This window comes from Rhipicephalus microplus, chromosome 6 (genome assembly GCF_043290135.1).
Source record: "Rhipicephalus microplus isolate Deutch F79 chromosome 6, USDA_Rmic, whole genome shotgun sequence".
NCBI classification, from domain to species: Eukaryota; Metazoa; Arthropoda; class Arachnida; order Ixodida; family Ixodidae; genus Rhipicephalus; species Rhipicephalus microplus.
This window is the reverse complement of record NC_134705.1, coordinates 126,050,744-126,072,581: the sequence shown is the minus strand read 5'-3', so window position 1 is coordinate 126,072,581 and position 21,838 is coordinate 126,050,744. Positions and strand designations below refer to the sequence as shown.

The following is a 21,838-nucleotide window of genomic DNA, read 5'->3' as shown; positions in this document are numbered from 1 at the left end:
CAAAGTCGGGTACTTCTGCTCACGCCAACAGGAAAGCCTGAAGGTATAGATTAACGGATAGCATAATTAGTCCGCGCTGCGCACAAGTTACTTATGAGGCTCCAACATCACTGAAAGACGGAGCAGCTGCTGCGATTCTTCATTCTACGAGGCACACCTTTGGCACACAAAAAGTACCGGTAAATTATGTTCAACAAAACTAGCCAAAACAAAAATATTCGACAAATTAAAATAGATAACAGCCTCATTTAAGGCAGAGCAATTCTTCCTTTCGCTCTTAATCAGTACATGTACGTACAATATTTACATTAAGTGCTGAAGTGTAATGCAGAAATAATGAATTACGTTTTCTTAGAGACAATTATGTGCTCACTAGAATGCAAGTTTAAGCGTGTCGGAATATTCAAATGTGAGTTTTATACTGTCCACGGTCATAGAGTTTTCGAGGCTCTTAGTACGGCGTTTTTTTACTCCTAAGTTTAGTTTCCTCCATCTAATTGTAGAGGGTGCACTACTCAAAGACGACCTTACTCCTTTGTGTTGTCAATGAAATCTGTGAGTTGCCTCAACCAACACCCCACTTGCTATATGAAATGCTCTCTTACAAACTCCTACAGAAACTAATGTATCTTTAAGCTAGCATCAGGTTCGAAACCTCGTTTTGTACTCTTTCCTAATATGCTAGCTAGGATTGCAGAGCCTCTGTTTATTTCTGAGTTTTTGTTCTGAAATTTTGCGTAAATGTGCTGGTGATCACGCTGCCACTGCAAAAAACAATTCAAAATGGCTTCACCGTGTCTCTTATTTCGTTCACAACAGGTAACGCAAGTCTCAATGTTTCGATGAACGTAGCCACGAGAACGACCAGTTGACGAAGAGAGAGAGAGAGAGATAAATAGAGTAGAAAGGCAAGAAGGTTAACGAAGCGTTGGTTCGGTTGGCTGTAAAATCATAATTATGTACCAACAGGTGGTGCCACTTTTGATAATTGATTGAATGATATGTGGGGTTTAACTATTCAAACCAGCATGTGAATATGAGAGAAGCCATAGCGGAAGGGCTCCGGATACTTCGACCACTTAGGGTTCTTTGACGTGCACCCAAATCTGAGCTGACGGTCCTACAGAATTTCCGCCTCCATCAAAAATACAGGCGCCGCGGCTGGGATTCAATCCCGTGACCTCCGAGTCAGCAGCCGAGTACCTTAGTCACTAGACCACCGCAGCGGGGCTTCGCTAACGAGGGGGAGAGGTCGACAAAGGCTGCCAATGCGACCACTTTGTCTTCCAACTCCGAATCGAGTGACTTCGAGACCGTTTCGGCTCTATTGTCACCCCTCACGTCGACCGCCCGCGTATGTGACAAACCGGGGCAACATTTACTGCCATCAATCACACCTGCTTTCCCCAGTATTTTGGGTGCAAGTCCTACTCCGTGGCTGTTTTTTTCTTTCTAGCGTGAATTGCACTTATTTAGTTCTCGTGATGTGCTACAGTTGCGCAATGCTGCCGGTAAGATAGTTCACTAATTTATGCGGCTAGATATTTATTTCGAGTCGAAATGTAAATTAAGCTCGGTAAACCATGACCACAAAAGCTCACTAATACACTGAAGCACCGTGCGTTTGATTGTTTTTTGTTGCTTCTCGGTGGCCCTTCAGGGCACATTAATTCATGACCAACTAACAAGAACTTTAAAATCGGCGAAAAGATACCTGTTACATTACAATTCTGCCATGGGGGCGTAGCGGTTCTGGGTCTAGACTATTGAACAGAAGGTCGCGGGTTCGGAAAGTGCTTCTCTTGTGGAACATATCTTGCGGTTTATGCTGTATTTTCTGCGTTCCACAGCGCAACAGCGGGGTCTCCAGCCCCCTACATCGCGGTGATGGAAATACAATCCTCGAAGATCCCGCCCGGTACCAGTTCATCTACGGGCATTGCTTCAAGAAAGCGTGGTAGTGCATCTACTGAGAGCGTGGACACCGAGCTGTACTCTGCATCAGACGACGAGTCCTCGGAAGAAGGCATCGAACCTGTGCTCGACTGCAAGGCCAAACGAAGAATCATGAACGCATCACCAGCATTAAGTACAGCCACTGTGAGGACAGCGCCTCAGCGATGGCCTCACTCCATTCTGTTTGTGCCGCAGACCACTACTGCCAATCTACGCATCCTCAACAGGCAAGCACTGTCCTTGTACCTTGGAAACATTGTGCCTAACGAGGTTAAGGACATCAGGATAAACACGAGGAAGAATATTTTGGCAATCAACGTGATGAACCTGAGTGCACTAAACACGCTACAGCATGTGTCGGAGCTAAGAAACATCAAAGTCCGATCCATCATACCAGCGAATGGTGACACCATAACAGGAGTTATCTATGATATAGACAGTGAAATTGCCAATGCAGATTTTCCTGTACTGATAAAACCAGTGAGTGAAAACAACGTCATTATGCATGCTGGTCGCCTAGGCAACTTTCGTTGTGTGCGAATAACATTCAAGGATGACTGTCTTCCCTCTAACGTGAAGGTTGGCCACTTTCGTCACCAGGTTGGCCCATTTATTCTGAAGCTTATGCAGTGTTTCAAGTGCCAGAAGATTGGCCACGTGAAGGGCGTTTTCAGATATTCCGCAGTGTGCCCCCGATGCGCTGAACACCACTCAGAAGACGACTGTAGTGCAACTACCTTGAAATGCCCCAACTGCCACGGCGCTCACAGTGCTTCCTCCAAGGACTCTCCCCAGATTAAGAAAGAGATTTATATTCTGAGGCAAATGGTGCGAGACAACTCGACTCACAGAGAAGCTGCGCAAAAAGTAAGGCGAAGGCGCCGCTTCCTCACGAAGGACAGTGCAAAATCTAACGAGAAAGTCCGAAACTCAAGTGAAATCGACAGGCGTGGCTCCTAGCATGGCGAACATCTGCGCTGAAAGAGAAGATGCTGGGAGATCGCTCTCACCAAACGAATGGCCACCCCTTCAGCCTAGACGATCTGTCGAGCCTCAACAGAAGCCGCCTACACGACCTGTTGAGCCTCAACAGAAGCCGCCCCAAGAACAAGCACAAGATGCTGCAACGACCGGGAAGCCAGATCATCGCGTGATGGTGATGCTAAGATCATTAGGGGGCATCATTCGCGTGTTTTTTAAGCGGCATGAATACACCGTCAGCCAAAAGTGCCCTTCAAGTACTGGACGCGCTTAGTCCAGTGCTATCAGTCCTAGAGTAGACCATGGCTAACCCGCCACTGTCTTTTAGGAATGAGGTTCGTAAAGCAGCGACACTGCAGTAGAATGCCAGGAGACTGTGATCGCGCATTGGTGATTTTCGTCGATTTGTGTACGTTAATACGTTTTCTGTAATCGTCATCTGTGAGCTGAACTTATCGAGTGCAATACGACTCTCAGGTTACGAACCTTTTATGTTGTCTACTGTTACTGAAAGAAGCAAGGTTCTGGTGTTCATTCGCCGAGACCTCACTTACATCCTTCAACCTGTACCACCCTAACGGAAACCAATACGTATGCTTAAGAGTGAAAAAGAGGAGGCTCAACATCACTGTGGTTGGCGCATAACTATCACCATTAAGCCGGTTCGATAAAAAAAAACTACGAGACATCATAGCGTTAACTACTGACCCGTGTGTTATCATCGGGGATTTGAACGCTAATCATACATTATGGGGAAGTAAGAATACCAACATTAAGAGCAGAAACTTGGTGTTTTTTGCCTCCTACAACAAACTTTGGTTACTAAACGATGGCAGTCCTACATTTTTACGTGGCTCCACATACAGTAGCTGTCTCGACATGGCTTTTGTTTCGAGAAGCCTAGTGAAGCATACTGAATGGTTTACGGATATAGAAACGCATGGGAGTGATCACATTCCAACATACGTCAAGATCAAAGGATTGTCGCCTCCTAAAGTACGTGACATGGTTAAAAGAGTGAACTGGAAAAAATTTCAGTCTCCTATGGAAGACCAATGCCAAGAACACATATCCGATTGACAAGAGGCCATCAAGAACACTGTGAAAGAGTGTGTGTACGATCCCATGCCCTGTAAAAGTCATGGACATTGACATAGAGCTGGAGTGGCTTCGCGCCTTGCGACGACGAGCTGAAATAATGTACTGGCGCACGAAGGACATAGAAGATTTACGGACTGCTATACGTATGCAGAAGGAGATCAAACGTTGGTTGGACAAGCTAGAATTCCAACGCTGGATTACTTTCTGCGAGTCACTCGACCCTCGTAAGCCTTTATCGCAGATATAGAGGACGGTAAGTGGTTTGCGGTCATCCCCCATTCAGAAGTCACCATTCAAGGCCTTAGCCCTTTACCAAAATCGACCAGGTGTGGACGTTGCTCAAGATTTCTGCGCCGGATTATCAGGGCAAACTACAGCACTTAGCAGCTCACCACTTTCGAGCAGTCGTCCGCCATCACGTGATTCCTGTATGGACTTCCCGTTCACCATTCAGGAGCTGAAGGCAGCACTCGCTTCATGCAAACCTACCTCTGCAACAGGACCTGACGGAATCTCCTACAGAGCCCTGTGTCGTTCGGGTGAGCACGCGAGAATAGCCCTATTTCGGCTATATAATGATTATTGGCTAGAGGGAAAACTAGTCGTCATGTCCACTGCTAAAACCTGGCAAATCACCATTAGAACTCTCCTCTTATCGCCTGATAGCATTGCCTAGTTGCGTGGGTAAAGGGCGAACCACCTGCCCGTTTGGTTCGCCCAATAAACCTCTTTACAGAGAGAATTATTCTCGACCGACTCGAGTAGTACTTGGAGTATCATGAGATCTACCCAAATGCCATGGCTGCCTTTCGACGTGGTCGATCACCGATAGATAGAGTCATCGACCTAATCACGTACGTTGAACACGAGGAAGGCCATAAGCGTCTTTGCGCCTCTCTGTTCCTTGAAGTCAAAGGAGCCTGTGATAACGTTACACATGAAGCCGTCCTTATCGCACTATAAAAGATTCAAGTGGGTGGCCGAATTTTTAAGTGGATACGCAGTTATCTCCAATTGCGATCCTTTTTTGTAATTACGGAGGCCGAGAACACTTCTGCGCATTTAATTTGTCATGGCGTCCCTCAGGGAGGTGTACGGAGCCCCGTACTATTCAATATAACACTAATCGCTCTCCATATGCACCTACCAAACAATATTTATCTATCAACATACGCTGATGACATCTGCATCTGGACATCTTGGTAACTCGCCCGCAGTTACGACCGAGAATACAGAGAGCTGCTACTGCAACTGCTTTGTATCTCCGCAATGGAGGCCTGAAAATTTCCTCCGGAAAGTGCGCTCTGCTGGCATTTACGCGCAAACCCATGTCGAATTACAGAGTGTCAATTAACGGTCAAAATATACCATATCGTCGATCTCACGAATTTCTGGGTGTCATTGTCGACAGAGACATATCCTGGAGCCCTCATTTGTCGTATTTGAAAAGGCGATTGACAGGCATATGCAATCTTTTGGAGTTTCTCGCTGGAAAGACTTGGGGAATGCAGCCTAATGCCATGTTACGACTGTACAGGGTGCTTTTCCTTGGCTTTTTTGATACAGTCTTCCTACATTATCAAACGCTAGCAAAACAAGTCGACGCATGATACAAAGCGTTCAGGCACAGGCGCTTCGAATATGTCTAGGTCTGCCTCAGGGTGCCTCAATAGTGGGGACTATAGCTTTAGCCAAAGGCCACCTCGTGCAGACCCATATTGAAATTTAAGCTTTGAGGAAACACATAAGGCATGTGTGCCGGATTTCCCATCACCACCTAGCCTCTCTACCAGCAGATAGACCTCATACTTCCTTTTGCTGAACAAAACTACACATAGTGACTCCCTACGAACTAGTTTTACGCCCGCGGCGAGACCTTCAGTTCCTCCATGGTGCCTCAAACAGCCAGTCATCAAACTGACAATACCAGGCATCCAGAAAAAACGAGATTTCTCCATACCAGTCCTCAAGCAGCTCGCCTTACTTCTTTTGTACGAGAAGTACCAAGACTGCACCCACGTCTACACCGACGGCTCCGTCCTGCCCAACAGCTCAACTGCGGCGGTCGTTATTCCAACGCACACCACAACCATCAAATTCAGGACAGCTCATGCAACCACAACAACGGCAGCAGAGCTTGCAGCGCCTCGCGCTGCGCTGTGTTTTATTAACGACCAAAACACGCGACGTTGGAAGATTTTCTGCGACTGCAAGGCGGAACTGCAGTCTCTTCTGTCAAATCTACGCTGTGGTCCACACGAGCAGTTGGTATTTGAAACAGCAGAAATGCTACACTATAAAACAGAGAGAGGTCACCACGTTATATTTCAGTGGTTGCCAAGTCACTGTGGAATTATCGGTAACGAGCGAGCTAATCAAGCTGCACGTTTAGCCCATACAGAAGACAACAACCAGTCAATACCTCTATTAAGAACGGACGCTGCTAGGAGGCTTCGCATGGTTGCTCGCCAACACTCCATGGCTCTTTGGAATGAGCCTTTCTTTACGCATGCAAGATTACGATCCCTTGATCCAACGTTAAGCTTACAGCTTCCAACCAAAATTCGACGAGGGGACGCTACTGTTCTGTGCAGACTATGGTTGCGAGTCGCGTTTGCCCGTGCGTACGCGTTCCGCATAGGGATGGCCGACACCGCCGACTGTGCACACTGCGGAGATGAACAAACAATTCGACATATTCTGTGTGACTGCCCGGAACACAACCTGGAAAGACAACACCTTTCTAATACACTAAACAGGTTAAATGAGCAGCCGCTGTCAGAAGAAAGTATACTGCGCCATCGTCATGACTCATCATCACAGAAGAAAGCCGTGCAAGCGCTGCTGGGCTTCTTGCGAACTACTGGCCTGTCGGAACGTCTCTGAGTGGACTGATTTCGTGTGTGCATGTGTCGGTGTTTTAGATGTGGAGCATCTAATACTCGAGGCTTGTAGTGCGGCGCCGTCCGCAAGCTTCCTCCTCCTTCTTCCACCATCTGTGCATCCTTTCCTCCTCTACACACCGCGCGCGCTTCACTCCTCCACCATCTGTGCACCCTTCCTCCTCTACACACCGCGTGCGCTTCTCCTCTTCACGAACATTCGCTAGCTGTATAATGTAGCGCGCATGCGCCGTCACGCTTCGAGAACATCGGCAGTTGACGCGCGCGCATGCGCCGTCGCGCTTCGAGAACATCGGCAGCTGACGCGCGCGCATGCGCAGTTGCGCTTCTCCCCCTTCTCGAACATTCGACAGCTGACAGTGCATGCGCCGTCGCGCTGTATATATACTCAAGGTCGGTGCTCGCTCGCTCAGTTGCCGCTCGTCGGTTGGTTTGTACGGCGCGTCGACGTCCGAGGTCGCAATGATCGACGTCCCTTCGACCAGCGCCGGCCAAAGTGTTGGCGAAACCGCAACCAAGTCGTCGTCCGAAGACAAGGCAGCGCGGAGAAGAGCTCGCGACGCCGAACGTAAACGTCGGCGTCGAGCGGAAGATGCTCAACTTAGAGAACGTGAAGCCGCTGAGAGACGTCAGCGTCGAGCAGCAGCACCGGATTCGGCCGCTTTGAAACGTAAGCGTCGACAAGAGGACCCGGACTTTCGAAAACGGGAAGCCGAGTGCAAGCGTCGGCGACGAGAGGCCGATCCCGATGCTGCCCGCGAGCGCAAGCGCGCCGAGGTAGCGGCGTGGCGCGCCAAGCAGTATACCACGCCCAACGCTCGCTTCAAGCGCGACTTCCTCGACCGAAGCTTCGGCCACACCTGCAAGGTGTGTGATCGTCTTTGGTTCGATAACAACTTAAGTCGGATTGGCAACATTCAGAACAACTCCAAAGCGTTGTCGGTTCTTTGCGATACGTTTGGAAAGGGCACCGACTATGCCGACTACGTCGTGTGTGCTACGTGCAAGCAGTCGTTGATTGCCGGTAGAGCTCCGCATCCTCCTCAGTGTTCCCCCGAGGGAAGCGGCGGGCAATTTTTTTTCTCTCATATATATATATATATATATATATATATATCTTTCAACCCTCTAATCCCCAACCCGTAGTGTAGGGTAGCATACCGGATACTAGCATCTGGCTAACCTCCCGGCCTTCCTTTTTTCTCGTTTTTCTCTCTTTCTTGCGGAGCCAACTGCTAGAAAATTTACATTGGTTCCCGGTTAGCATCATCCACAGATCCTAGTTAAACAGTATGCGTCATTATTCTTGTAGGAAGCGTAAGACGTAAGCTTCTCCAGAAAATTGTTAAACACAAGCATCAATTGATATTTTATAGGAAGGCCGTCGCATTCGTCTAACCCCACAAATATTTTAAAAACAAAAAGTAAAAAAAGGCGCACGCTTGCACCTCAACACACCCCGTAAATCTAGATAATGTTGACAATAAAAAACATTGTCAGGATGGAATCTGCGTGAAAGTTTAAACAGTGTACCCTGCTTAAATGTTCACAAAAGACCCGAGTTGCGTAGCGAGCGTGAGCTTGTTTAAATTTTTGTGTAGGATCTATTGTTCTTCCTTCCCCCTACTTCAAGTGAGTTCTTACTGATCAGATAAGCTGAAAGGCAGTGAAGAGCAAATGCATTTGACCTCACGAATAGGCTCAATTCGTTGAGTTTCACACTTCGGCAGTTTCATTCGCCTCCCTGCTTCAGTGATCCGTCACTTTCGTTTCGTGTCTAGGCAATAACAAAACGACAATTGCTAGGCGCCTTCTGAGTTTACGAATAGTGGCGTGAGCAATACAAACTTCCGAGGTTGCCCAGTCTGTTTGAATTTCACGCGTCACCTGGAGCGGACGTGAGTGGGAATAAGAAGTCGGATAATCATAAAGCTTTCCGTCTACTTCAATGGTTGCAACTCTGTGACTCTCACACGTACAGAAATATTTTTCATTTTATCCCTCAAGGCGCACTTTCTCAGCATCACCCTTCTAGGCAGTGTGGCAATCCACGACTGGATGGAATTGCGAAGCAGCGACTGACTTTGACAAGACCGTTTGAGGCAGTAAATCGAAATGGTGGTGGAGTCTAAACTTAAAATTTATCGTTCTTATATTATTACGTTTTGTTTCTTACAGACTTGAAAACGCGCCTGATGAATGGTCGGGCCATAATTCGACGAAACATGTTAGTGTGAATGAATTTTCACACCACTTCTTAAACCCTGAAAAATCAAGAAAATTGGCGGCACTGTTTCCTCAAATTGTCCCTTTTCAGTGATGTCAGAAGATACAGGAGTCGTAGAAGAATGATTGGTAAACCTGAAAGAAAATGATGAAAAGCAAGTTTTTTGGGCAAAAAAAAATTTGAAGCCACTCTAAGCAGCTCATTGACAATATACATTTAGTCGAAATCTGACCAGACCTATATGCGCAGTTTTTTTATTTTGTTTGCTTCTTTTTGCCGTTCGATAAATGCGTCTAGATGCACGTAACCCTAAGGAAGGTAAGCATTGACCATGTAACTATTAGAAATGTTTTTTTAACCAAATCGTGTGTATATAGCTTATGTCAGTAGGTTTTGAATTGTATTGATCACATCAGCGTACTTAATAATATTTTCGCCGTAGAAAGGAAAAGAATTGGTATTTATTACATTTTTATTAATCAACTATCGTTACATTTACGAAAATAGAGGTCTGAAGAAATAACTTACAGTGTCCCTTATGGATTCGCTTAAGAAACAGGAAGGCGAAAGAAACTATCCCTTTTCCTCGCAGTCGAAGTGCAGATCTTGTGCCGCTACCCTAACGAATGGTTTCTGCACCTTAAGCAATTCCGCAAAGTCTCCAAGATCGTAAGCTACGGTACCTGGTTTTGTATTGTTTTAGTAATCGAACTATTCTTGATCAATCACTAGTGCCATGACGTCTACACGTGACGTGACGTCATGACAAGTTTTGCTAACCTGTGACGTCTTTTGTTGACGTCGTCAGATTATTTTTGCCATCACTCATCGCCCATGTCGTGAGACACTGACGAACCGCCATTGCTTGACGCTGACACCAATGGTGAAATTTAGCGTTCCGTGAGACATTTAGAAACTTTGCTTTGACTATAGGCTTTAGGGTGCTCTCGATTCATTGCAATTTTTAGGATGTGTTAAAAACGCCTTGACTACTGAATGTGAAAACGGCAACAACACGACTGTGTGGGCCTGTACATACGGGGTACACGCACATACAATGTGCGTGTACACGCACATATTCTCATTCATAGACATTGCGTGTGCACGCAATGTGTAAACACATTGTCTAGGACAGAACATATGTTAACTGTGCACTCTTTTTGTTGGTGTTTGTAATATTTGTAAACAAATGTTAGGATTACTATCAGCGAAAAGGTAGTGCATCGAAAAAAAATTCAAATCCCTTATTACCAGGACAGAACTTTAGTTTTACGGTCAGCCAGCCCTCAAAGTGCGCTACAGAACAGTTTCGTCTTCGGCAAATATTCTCTGGTCACGGTAATCTGCAACAGCAAACGAGCTGCAATGGTGGTAATAAAAGCGGCGTCACTAATGTGTGACGGAAAGTTTTGCAAATTCTGTATCTGAATATACGAACAGAACAACTTAGAAGTAGTTACAGCGTAAACGGAAGCGAAAAAAACAAGAAAAGAAAAAAGTGGTTAAGGTTCTGTAGTTATGGTCTAACTACTTCCAAGTTGCGCTGTTCGTATATTCAGTTATGTCCTACCAATTTGCCCAAGTTTTCACGCATGCAGTATATGCACTGCTTCGCAAGGTTATTCTAATTTAGATGTTTCTTCAGCTCAGTAAAGCCTCCTTAAGCGATGTTCATTTTTGCTCTTTCATGGTTTCCATTCAATGAAGGCGAGAAACTCGCGTCCCTGGAGAGGTCATTTTGGTTAGAGTGCCTGCGGAGGTCAATGCTATGCTAAGTATAGCACATATTCCTAAGCAACAACTTCTCATATATATTCCTAGAAGGGCAATATAAATACTTGGAAGGGGCCTTCGAGGTAGGTTACTTTGTAAAACAAGCAAATCATTTAGTTTTTTCGCGAGCATGAGCTGTACTACCACTTACAATACAGAACAAATCCAGTATACGAAGAGAGTGCAGCATGAATAATTTGAACTTACCTGTAATAAGAAATCATTTTCTTTTTTTTTTTTTTTGCTGTGATTCAACCTTTCTGTCAGTGTATTTTGTTGATGTAAATGTACCCCGTTCCGGCAATAGCCCTATATAATGCAGCATTATTTAAAAAAATGAATAAATAACCAACCAAGTGTTTTGATGCTAAAAGTAAGTTTTTTGTCAACTAAAATATAAGTGTCTCAGGTCAAGCTGTGGGCATTGCAGTGTTGTAGGTTATGTAGTGGCTTGTGTGGTAACTTTGACAATTCTAAAGGAGTACTCAAACGAGAGAGACTCACTATGAATCCAGAGACTTCCAAATCAGGTGGTCTTTCTTATATGTGGTCGTGGCTGTAAAAAAAAGAACAAAGTTCTGATTTCACGTTAATGTATCTGAAAACTTTTAGTGCTGGCATTCGTCAGCGCCAATTCCGTGTAAATTTTTGTAGTTCTATAATGTGTACATGTTTAACAGCAGCGTTTGCATTCACACATTCAGAAACAAATGAAATGCCTTTAGAATGTTTTATGCTTGAGCGTCATGTTTGAGCATGATATTGTGTTTTATAAATATTCAATTTAACGTCAGTATGAAACACTGCGAAAAAGAATAAGTACTATTTCGGGGAAAAAAATTAAGAAAGGACGCTTTGTGATGAGAGGAAATGTTCGTAAACAGTATCGAAACTTTATTATGGCACACCACTACGGGCCATAAAATTGCGACAAAGTTCCAATTTCACTATTGCAATAACGTTTTCAGTACCAAAAACTTTTGCCTTACCGTACCGTACGATAGCACACCGTACTATAACACCATTTACTTTTTAATCGATTTGTCCAGTGGCTGGTATATGTTACACAGAGTCACGTCGGAAGAGGTCACTTATGTATATCAATAATAGTCACGGTTCTTCACAAGTGCATTTAAGTTAGTGCTACCACCTGCTTTGCAGAAAACTAACAAAAACATTCCGTCGCATGTCGTGACGGCAAGCGCTGTAACCAGTAAGGAAATGTGTCTCTAATACTGCGATACTATACAATAAAGAGGCTGCAAAGAAAACATTCCTCGGGTTATTTAAACGTTACTTTTTTCTTATCTTACTGATGAAACGGAATTCTAAGGAAGTATTCTGGTTATGAACTGACGCAAATCTTCTTTCTGGCAACTTCATTTTCAATTAGGACCTGCTACGTTATGTCGTCACGAAAACTTTATTGCTTGAGATCTATGGGGGCAGCATTTATTTGTTATTCGCCACTAATGATCTTGATATTTTATTCATAACCATAATTCAAGTAAAAAGCCTAAAGGCACGAACGTTATGAATCTTGTGTTTTCCGGGCTTCATTCTAATCGTGAATTGTTCCTTTGTAAAACAACATTCTATTTGCGAATTGCAACACACATCTTTGCAGATTTCCTGATTGAAAGCACGGTACCTACGATAGAACAATACCTAATTACATTTACACTAAAACAATTGGCGTTCTTGAAAGAACGTTTTCCTCCCGCAGCAATATTTATTTGCATCGCCTGCTTTCGTTTTACTTCTCAAATAACTCAACACACACCTTATTGGTATAAAAACTTTGGCCACGAGTTTCCGTGCTTTAATGCAAAGAACGACGGAAGACGATAGTTCTCCGTCTGGAGGCGCTTCGTGAGATATGGCGCCATCCAGCAGTGATGTTACGAAACAAAAGTTTCTTAGAACGCATAGCCATTGGTTCGTAAGAGCACCGGGTCATTTCAGTTAAAGACCCTCAATTTTTTTAGGTAAGCGTTGGCACCACTCGCTATTTGTTTATGGTGTCGCAATGTCAGCACAACGTAATAAGCATTTCGGCCTTAATAATTGCGTATCTATGCATTGTCTAAATAAGAGGACGCACTGACTAAAGCCCAAGTGTCAATGTTGCGCCTCAAACAAGCATAAGATCACATTTTTAATAGAGAATTTTCAAAAGTTTAAACGCAGCCACCAGATCAAGATGCGGAGGCAGTGAGCAAAGCAATAAAACGAATCGTTGAAGAAAAAGACAAAAATTACTGCTTTACAGTAGCCAGTCTTGCCTTTGGCTGCGCTCGGATAGAATAGTTGATAATCCATGACTGCGCCGGATTTCTGCCCTCCCATTCTTGAGTACTAAGTGCTCTAAATTGTTCAATATTTTTTCAAAACACACAGCATCCGAAGAAAGATCATGTCACACGATTGATTCGCACAACGTTCAGGACTTAAACAACTATATACGTGCGCCGTTAAACCAAAGAGAGTAACGTAAGATAGACGAAACTTCTCAAGAAGGAATGCTTTATATTACACGCAGCTTGTACATGAACAAACTAAACAACAAACACAAATAAAAACAGTAAACACGTCTTACAACTGAGCACTAAAACACCCAGTTATATATTTGTATCCGAATTATGCAAGTGGGAGCAAAAATAAAACGAATTGAAACATTTGCATTTCAAAGAATGCCCCACAGGCTTGCGTACTATATATAGAGTGAGCGCTTGGCTAGTACAGAAATGGAAACTCTAGCCGTCCCTTCCTTACTCAGAAGAAACGTGTGCGCCAACGTCGAATCAAAGCCTCTTGGCCGTGTGTTTCAAGGTGCTCATCGAGATAATCCCACACATTGAGTCGTATTTTCTGGAGAGCCAGATAAGCGTCTCTAAGAGGCTTGTACCACACTTTCGCTAAACAGCGTAGCCATCAAAGCAGGTACAGGTACACTGTAAAGATCAGGCGAAGATTTTAAAACATGATTTCGGGGTTTTACGCTGAAATCCTGGTGACAGAAGCATGCGTAATTGCAGCCTCGAAAGAGCATTCGTCGCAAGTGCATCGGTACGTGCCTTTTGCCATGAAGTGATGCTCTTTCGTTTGACTCAGTCGAAACATCAGGAGTAAAACAGGCACTGGGGAATCAGGGCATCGACAAACACTACATAAACATACTGGAAGAAATACACAGTCTATCCACAGCCACTATAGTCATTTATTATTCATTTGGACTGATTCATTCAATCAATAAAGTAAATTTATTTGTAACCAAGGCGTAAATTAGAAAAAAAACTCTGACTTCAGGAAGGAAGGAAAATAGAGGGAAAAGAAAGGCAAGAAGGTTAACCAGCCCATAGGCAGCCGGTTTGCTACCCTGCGCATGGGGGAGGGATGGGGGAGATGAAAGAGAGCAGAGAGGGAAGATAGAAACAGCACATTTGGCAGCACATGCGCGCACACTCAGTCATAGTCCAGTCTTGTCTTTCGCGGTGTGTGACACTGCTGTTACAGTCGCTTGTTCAAGTCGGTGTCGCGTAGGAATTTCAACAGAGCTTTCGTCGCCTTCTGTTGCAGTGTCTTCTCTCGGGCACTTGACAGAATAGTGTCCACAGACATTTGGCTGTTGTCGATGCGCGCAAAAGCAGACGCCAGTGACTGTCTCTGGATTTCATACAATGGACAGTCACACAGGATGTGGTGTAGCGTCTCTTCGCAATGACAGGCATCGCAGAGAACGTTGTCGGCCATTCCTATGACAAAGGAGTAAGATTTTGTAAATGCCACTCCTAGCCATACGCGATGAAGTAGGGTGGCTTCTCTTCGGTCGAGTCCAGTGGGCATGCGGAGATCCATCAAATAGGACAGGTGGTGTTGACAATTCGTATCGATGCTTGGTGGGCACCATAGTGAAAGCGTGATTTCACGCGCAAGTCGTCGAAGAATACTGGCAGCATCAGTCCTCGAAAGTGGTATGGCTTCTTTTCGTGTTCCTTCAAGGGCTGCCCGCGCGGCAGTATCGGCATGTTCGTTTCCTATGATGCCGCAATGACTTGACAGCCATTGAAGCGTCACATGATGCCCTTTCTCGAGTAAAGTGTGGAGAAGGCATCGAATTTCGAAAACAAGCTGTTCGTACGGGCCGCGACGCAGTGCTGAGAGCACAGATCGTAGGGCAGCCCTTGAGTCGCTGAAAATCGACCATTGTTGCGGTGGTTCCCGATTGACCACACAAAGTGCAGCACGCAAAGCAGCTAGTTCCGCTGCTGTAGATGCCGTGGAGAGGTCAGTCCTAAAGCTGATGGTAACACCTCTTGCTGGGATAACTACTGCCCCTGACGAACACTGGTGGTTCGTGGAACCATCGGTGTATACATGTATGCTGTCTGAATATTTCTCGTGCAAAAGAAGAAGAGACAGTTGTTTCAGCACGGGTGACGAAAACTCAGATTTCCTCCGGATCCCTGGTACACTAAGATGCACTGTGGGTCGAATAAGACACCAAGGTGGTATGGATGGTTTAGATGCATGAGTGAAGCCCGAGGGAAGTTTATCGTTGTATTTCACGATAATTTTGGCAAACGATGCTTGGCGCCTCTCTGAAGGCAACAGTGCAAGGTGATGGCCGGGGGCACGTGCGAAGTGTCGGATGTGCGTTCTCAGGACTTCTACAACAATGTGAGTTTGTATCGGATAGTCACCAGCAATAGCAATTGTTGCTTCTGCTGACGTACATCTGGGCAGACCGAGGCACACTCTCAGCGCTTGGGCTTGTACTGCCTGTAAAACACGAACATTGGTCTTGCAGGTATTGCTAAGCACAGGCAAGCTATATCTGAGGAAACCGAGAAGCAGGGCCCTGTAGAGCTCCATCATTCCGTCTATTAACATCCCCCACGTCTTTCCTGCCAGGAACTTGAACAGTTGAGAAACAGCGGTCAGGCGCTTCTTCATATAGGTCATATGCGGACTCCAACAGAGGTCGCTATCAATAATGATGCCCAGAAACCGGTGGGTTTTGGCGTAAGAAATTGGTCGCCCGCAGATTGAGATGACATAAGGGGTCATTGCTTTGCGAGTGAAAGCCACCAGCGCGCATTTTTCTGGTGATATGCTGAGACCTTGTTTGAACAAGTAGTTGGCAATCATAGTTGCTGCTTTTTGAAGCCGGGAACGTATCTGAGGACGTGTGACTGCCGATGTCCAGACACAGATGTCGTCTGCGTATATTGATATTTTAATGGTGCTTGGCAAGTATTCAGCAAGGCCAATTAGTGCAAGATTGAATAGCGTCGGGCTAAGAACTCCGCCTTGAGGAACACCCCTGGAAGTATAGCGTCGCGTAGTTGGGCCATCTTCTGTTAACACAAAGAATGATCTTGCAGCCAGGTAACCCGAAATCCACCGAAAGACTCGACCACCAAGGCCAACCACCGCAAGAGCACCCAAAATGGCTTCATGTAGTACATTATCATAAGCGCCTTTCACATCTAGAAACAAAGCTGCAGATAGTCGCTTACGGGATCTTTCGTGCTGAACGTACGAAACTAGATCAACGACAATGTCAATAGAAGAGCGGTCGCGTCGGAAACCAGCCATTGAATTCGGATAAATCTTGTAGTGTTCAAGATACCACTCCAGGCGGCCTAGTATCATCCGTTCCATTATCTTCCCTACGCAGCTGGCCAGTGCTATTGGGCGGTATGAGGTTAGTTCGAGTGGGGATTTGCCCTGCTTCAAGATGGGTAACAAGCGGCTTACTTTCCAGTCATCAGGAACATTGCCATCCTGCCACGAGATGTTGTAGAAGCTCAACAGTTCTCTCCTTGCACATTCACCAAGGTTGCACAAGGCTCGGTACGGAATACCATCTGGGCCCGGAGAAGTTGAACGCCTGCAGAGACCTAGTGCCGCCTCGAGCTCCTCCATTGTAAAAAGGAGGTCCATGTGGTAGTCACGAGAACGGGGGACGTCACCTCTCACTGGAGAATCTGGACGAGTGGCTTGGTTGGCGATCTGCGCACAGAAATCTTCTGCGACATCGATGTCTGGCCTCCTTTGAAATAGCGCGAGCGCTTTGAATGGAAAGCGCTGTTCCGTAGGGTGACGCAGACCTTGCACCGTTTTCCGAATGTGTGAGAGTGGCTTGCGAGGGTCTAGTGACTGGCAAAACGTTGTCCAGCGTTCCGACGCTAATCTATCCATGCGACGCCGAATCTTCTTTTGCATCCTCCTGGCTGCTCTAAGAGCGTGAATTGATTTTGTACGCCGATACCGACGCTCCGCCCGGCGCCGCAGTGCTCGGAGTCGCTCCAACTCTATATCAAAGTCGTTTCGTGTGGAAGATATCGTCAGCATGCGAGTGGCGTTTTGCATTGTGCTCTTAATTGTTTCCTCTAACCCAGATCGTAGGCCATCGCTGCAAGCATCTTCCATGTCAGATTTGAAGTTGGTTCATTGGACTGCTCGAATGGTCGTCCGTGGACCATAACTAGACAAGCCTTTGATGTTAAGGTAGATTGGAATGTGATCACTTCCTCGTGTCTCAACATCTGGAAACCACTTGACGTATCTCACGAGGAAGTTAGAGACAAAGGCAAGGTCGAGACAACTGCCATATGTCACCCCTCGAAGAAAAGTGGGGCTGCCGTCGTTCAGGAGACTAAGGCCAAAGTTGTAGGCGATGTTTGCTAACCTGCGTCTTCTTGCATTTGTCCGCGTACTTCCCCATGCGTGATTGTGCGCATTGAAATCACCTATGAGGACCCATGATGCAGGACACACTCTCAAAATATCCGCTAATCTCCTGGAATCGAGATTACTTGACGGTGATACATAAACGCCTATGAGAGTAAACATGAGTTGGTACTTTTTCACAGTGATGCAGACATACTGATTGTCATCGTGAGGTGCAATTGGTTGCACAACATACGTCAGTTCACGACGAACAAAGACGATGATTTTGCTGCACGCACCATTCGTTGAAGACATGACAGCTTCGTACCCCGATAGTCTTATTGGTTTCGACAAATTGGGTTCACAAATGACGATAATTGGAAACACGTTGGTAAACACAAACTGACGAAAATCTGAAAGGCGTGATTTTAGTCCTCTGGCGTTCCATTGGATGACGGATGCAGCCTTGACTTCTTTAAGAAATGTTGAGGTGTGAGTAGCCATCTTCCTAGTTGAGAGATTCAAGCACTGGGCTTAGGGCGTCCAATAGTCCAAGTGCGCTTCGAGCAGATGGTGTCTTCATGTCGACTAATATTGCTCGGATGGCTTCTATAAGGGAACGCAGCACCGAGATCACTTGACATCAGTTTTAGGCAAATCTTCCATGGTTGGAGACGGCTCTTGTGTGGTTACAACCTGCAGAGGTTCCTTGGCAGAAGAGCGCGTCGGGAGCGTGGGCCATTCCTCCAGAGAAGGAGGCTTCTCTGTTTCTTTCGTAGAAGTGGTGGGCCCTTTCGCGACGCTACTGGATGGAACCGCTACAGAGTGGGCAGGAGCGTCTCGGGAATGTGCCTTCTTTGAAGACTTTCGATGATGCCGACGTCGACGCCGACGCCGGGCTACTTCGGCTGCCTCCCTGTGTGTTGAGTTGTCTCGGGCCATTTGTCTGAGAACCACGCACACTTTTTGGATTCGAGGACAGTCTTTCGACGAGGCAGCATGAGGACCACTGCAGTTGGCGCACTTCAGAGTAGTCGCCCGACAGGCGTCTTCAGCATGAGATTCAGCGCAGCGGGGACACAGTCGTAAGTTGGGGCATACGCCCTTGACGTGTCCTAGCCTGAAGCACTGATGACATTGAAGTGGCTTTTGGATGAATGGTCGAACCGGCTGTCGAAAATGTCCAACTTTAACGTGGGACGGTATGCAATCTCCCTTGAAAAACACTTTTACGCAGCGCGTACTTCCAAGGCGCCGCACTTGCGTAATGACAGTTCCCTCGTTTGCAGGCTTGATGAGGGTAGACAAGTCAGCATTAGGAATGGCAGTGTCGATGTCATAAATTACACCGGCAATTGATTTGTCATCCATCGGTATAAAGGGGCGCATTTTAATGCCACCTAGCTCAGTCATTTGCTGCAGCTGTCCTAGCGCACTCACATCGTGCACATCTATGGCGAGAATGTTCTTCCTTGGGTTTACTCGTACGTCCTTAATTTGATGTGGCACCGCACATTCGAGAGCAACCGAAAGGGCTTGCCTGTTCAGGAGCCGTAGGTTGCTTGATGGATCTTCGGGCATGAAGATGATGACGTGCGGCCAGCGCGCAGGCCTTGAATGCACAGTCGCTGTGCTTGCAGGAGCTGATGCTGCTGTATTCGCCGTCCTTCTCTTTGCCCTCTTACCCCGGACAGGTATAAAGCTGCCATCGGATGTGTCGTCTTCTGACATAGAATAGAGATCGGTGTCCTCGGTGTCACTGGGAGAGCCAGCTCGCTTCCTTGTGGCTGACGGGTGTGAGGACCTGTGAATAGGCGGGCCTCTGCCATGCTCCATGTCCATCACCGCAAGACGGAGAGGCGAGGCACCTCAAAAGACCGATGATTTCACTAAAATGAAACAGAGCGCTGAAACAAGCGTTCTTCTAAAGAGACACTTCTTCTTCCTCAACCGACTTCAGAATATTTTATAAAAAATAGACATTACTAAAAACCGAGCCAGTTTTTTTTAACGTATGTCAGCAGGTACAAAAAAAATGGCAGTTCCCACGTACAGCGGGAATCGATGATATGTGAAGTACAAATGAGAAATGTTTATATGTCACTTTGAAATCAGCACAACGTTACGGTGCGTAGGTAAATGATGCTTTACATGACTTTCATGTCACGATAGTCATGTTTAAATGTGTCGTTCACCTTCGTCATGTATTCACGTCGCGTGATACCAAACTTAGTATATGTGGAGCTAGAAAAACGGGCGTGGGCACGCTATGACATGATTTGTTGTCATATTCCTACATGACACCCGCGTCAGGATAATCATGTCTGCACCAGTCATATACTTTGTCAACCATTATTGTAACGTAACACTAAATTTGGTATGTGTGGAGCCAGCAAAACGACCACGAGCGCATCATGAAGGGCCCAATACACTCCGATGTAGCATTGACGCGCGCGCACGCTGGGCACAGCGTCGCTACGTTAGCAAAACGCGAGCACTTATAGTCTGACGCCAGGCGCGACGAGCGTCCGTCGGCGTGGCCCGACGGCAACCGGTGCAAAATGCAACATACCGAATTTCGCACCAATGCGTTACTCAGACAACACTGTGTATCCCTCTTTTCGTGACGGAGGGACACCGGAGGCGCTGAAATGCGCATACGTCAAAGCAACGCTGCTCGGCGCGCGCCAGTGAGTATATAGCAGGACCGGTGCCTGGCGTGGCAACGCAGGCCTGACGTGACGAAATGAACGCAAGCGAGCACGCGCACAGCGTCACGTCGAAATGAATTGGTGTCTTGACTGTGGCAAGTAATCATGTTCTCCCATGACACATGTCTCATGATTATCATGTTTGCACCAGTCACACACCTTCGTCATCCATTGGCGTCACGTTTGGCATATGTCATTTGGCATATGTCAAGCTAGTGAAACGGCCGCGAGCACATCATCAGTGCGGCATGTAGTCATGTTGTTACAAGACACGCATATAATGATTTTCATGTTACAGTCTGTCACTTCTGTTCCCCATGCAGTCATGTCATACCATGGCGATTTAGGGACGCCACGCGTGCCCGATGCTGGTGGCTATGCATGTAGTTATGTTCTCACATGACATGCATGTCATGAATATGATGTTCGGATATGCCATTTACCTTCGTTATCCATTCGCGTCACATAATATCCATAATATCAAATAGGGCATATGTGAAGCGAGTAAAATAGCCGCGAGCGCATCATAAGTGTGGCATGTAATCATGTTACATGATACGCTTCTCATGTTTATCATGTTTGCACCAGTATCATACTTTCCGTAATTCTTATATCACACGTCCCGTAATACCGAATTTGGTATAGGTGAAGCTAGCGAAATGACCACCCGCACATCATGAGCATCGCATGTAGTCATGTTTTTCATGACATGCATCTCATGACTCTCACGTTTGACCCAGTCACACACCTTCGCAATCAATTCACGTACTGGAATACCAAATTTGGTATATGTGACGCTAGCGAAACGGCCGCGAGCGCATCATGAGCGTGGCATGTTGTCATGTTGTTACACGGCACGCATGTCAATATTTTCATGTTAGCATGCAATCATGCCAAACCATACCAGTTTTGCAACATGCCATGTGAACAAGACCACCGCAAGAGCTGCAGGACCATGAAATGTATATCATAATATTCATGACATACACGTGAAGATTTTCATGTTATGACTAGTCAAATATGTTCTTCATACACTCATGTTATGCCATACCAAGTTTGGTATCGATACCATTATTGAAACGGCTAGGAGAGCTAAATGTCGTAGATAGATAGATAGATAGATAGATAGATAGATAGATAGATAGACAGACAGATAGATAGATAGATAGATAGATAGATAGATAGATAGATAGATAGATAGATAGATAGATAGATGGATAGATAGATAGATAGATAGATAGATAGATAGATAGATACGTTCAAAGTCACCGAAGTTCGCTAAGACACGATTCGCATTTAATAAGAAGACAGATGAAGGTTATAGCAAGCACCACCTTCATTAACATAGACCGATGGATGGATGGATGGATGGATGGATGGATGGATGGATGGATGGATGGATGGATGGATGGATGGATGGATGGATGGATGGATATGGCTGTACCTTTTAGATCAGACGGTTGCTAGCGCCACAGAGCCGTCATACCTAATGATCCAAAAACCAGATT

The 21,838-nt window shown here is 45.9% G+C and overlaps 1 protein-coding gene across 2 annotated transcripts in view; it reads right to left on the bottom strand.

The window, feature by feature from the left end:
- LOC142765481 (uncharacterized) overlaps positions 1-21,838 on the bottom strand; it is an 887,742-nt gene that overhangs the window by 430,943 nt on the left and 434,961 nt on the right. The window contains exon 5 of one of the 2 annotated variants that reach the window (XM_075866530.1): positions 11,446-11,497. In XM_075866530.1, coding sequence (XP_075722645.1) covers positions 11,468-11,497 — 30 coding nt within the window. In that variant the 3' untranslated portion in view covers positions 11,446-11,467. Of the gene's footprint in view, positions 1-8,526; positions 11,498-21,838 lie in introns of those variants that run through there. The other variant, XM_075866531.1, reaches the window with a different exon arrangement.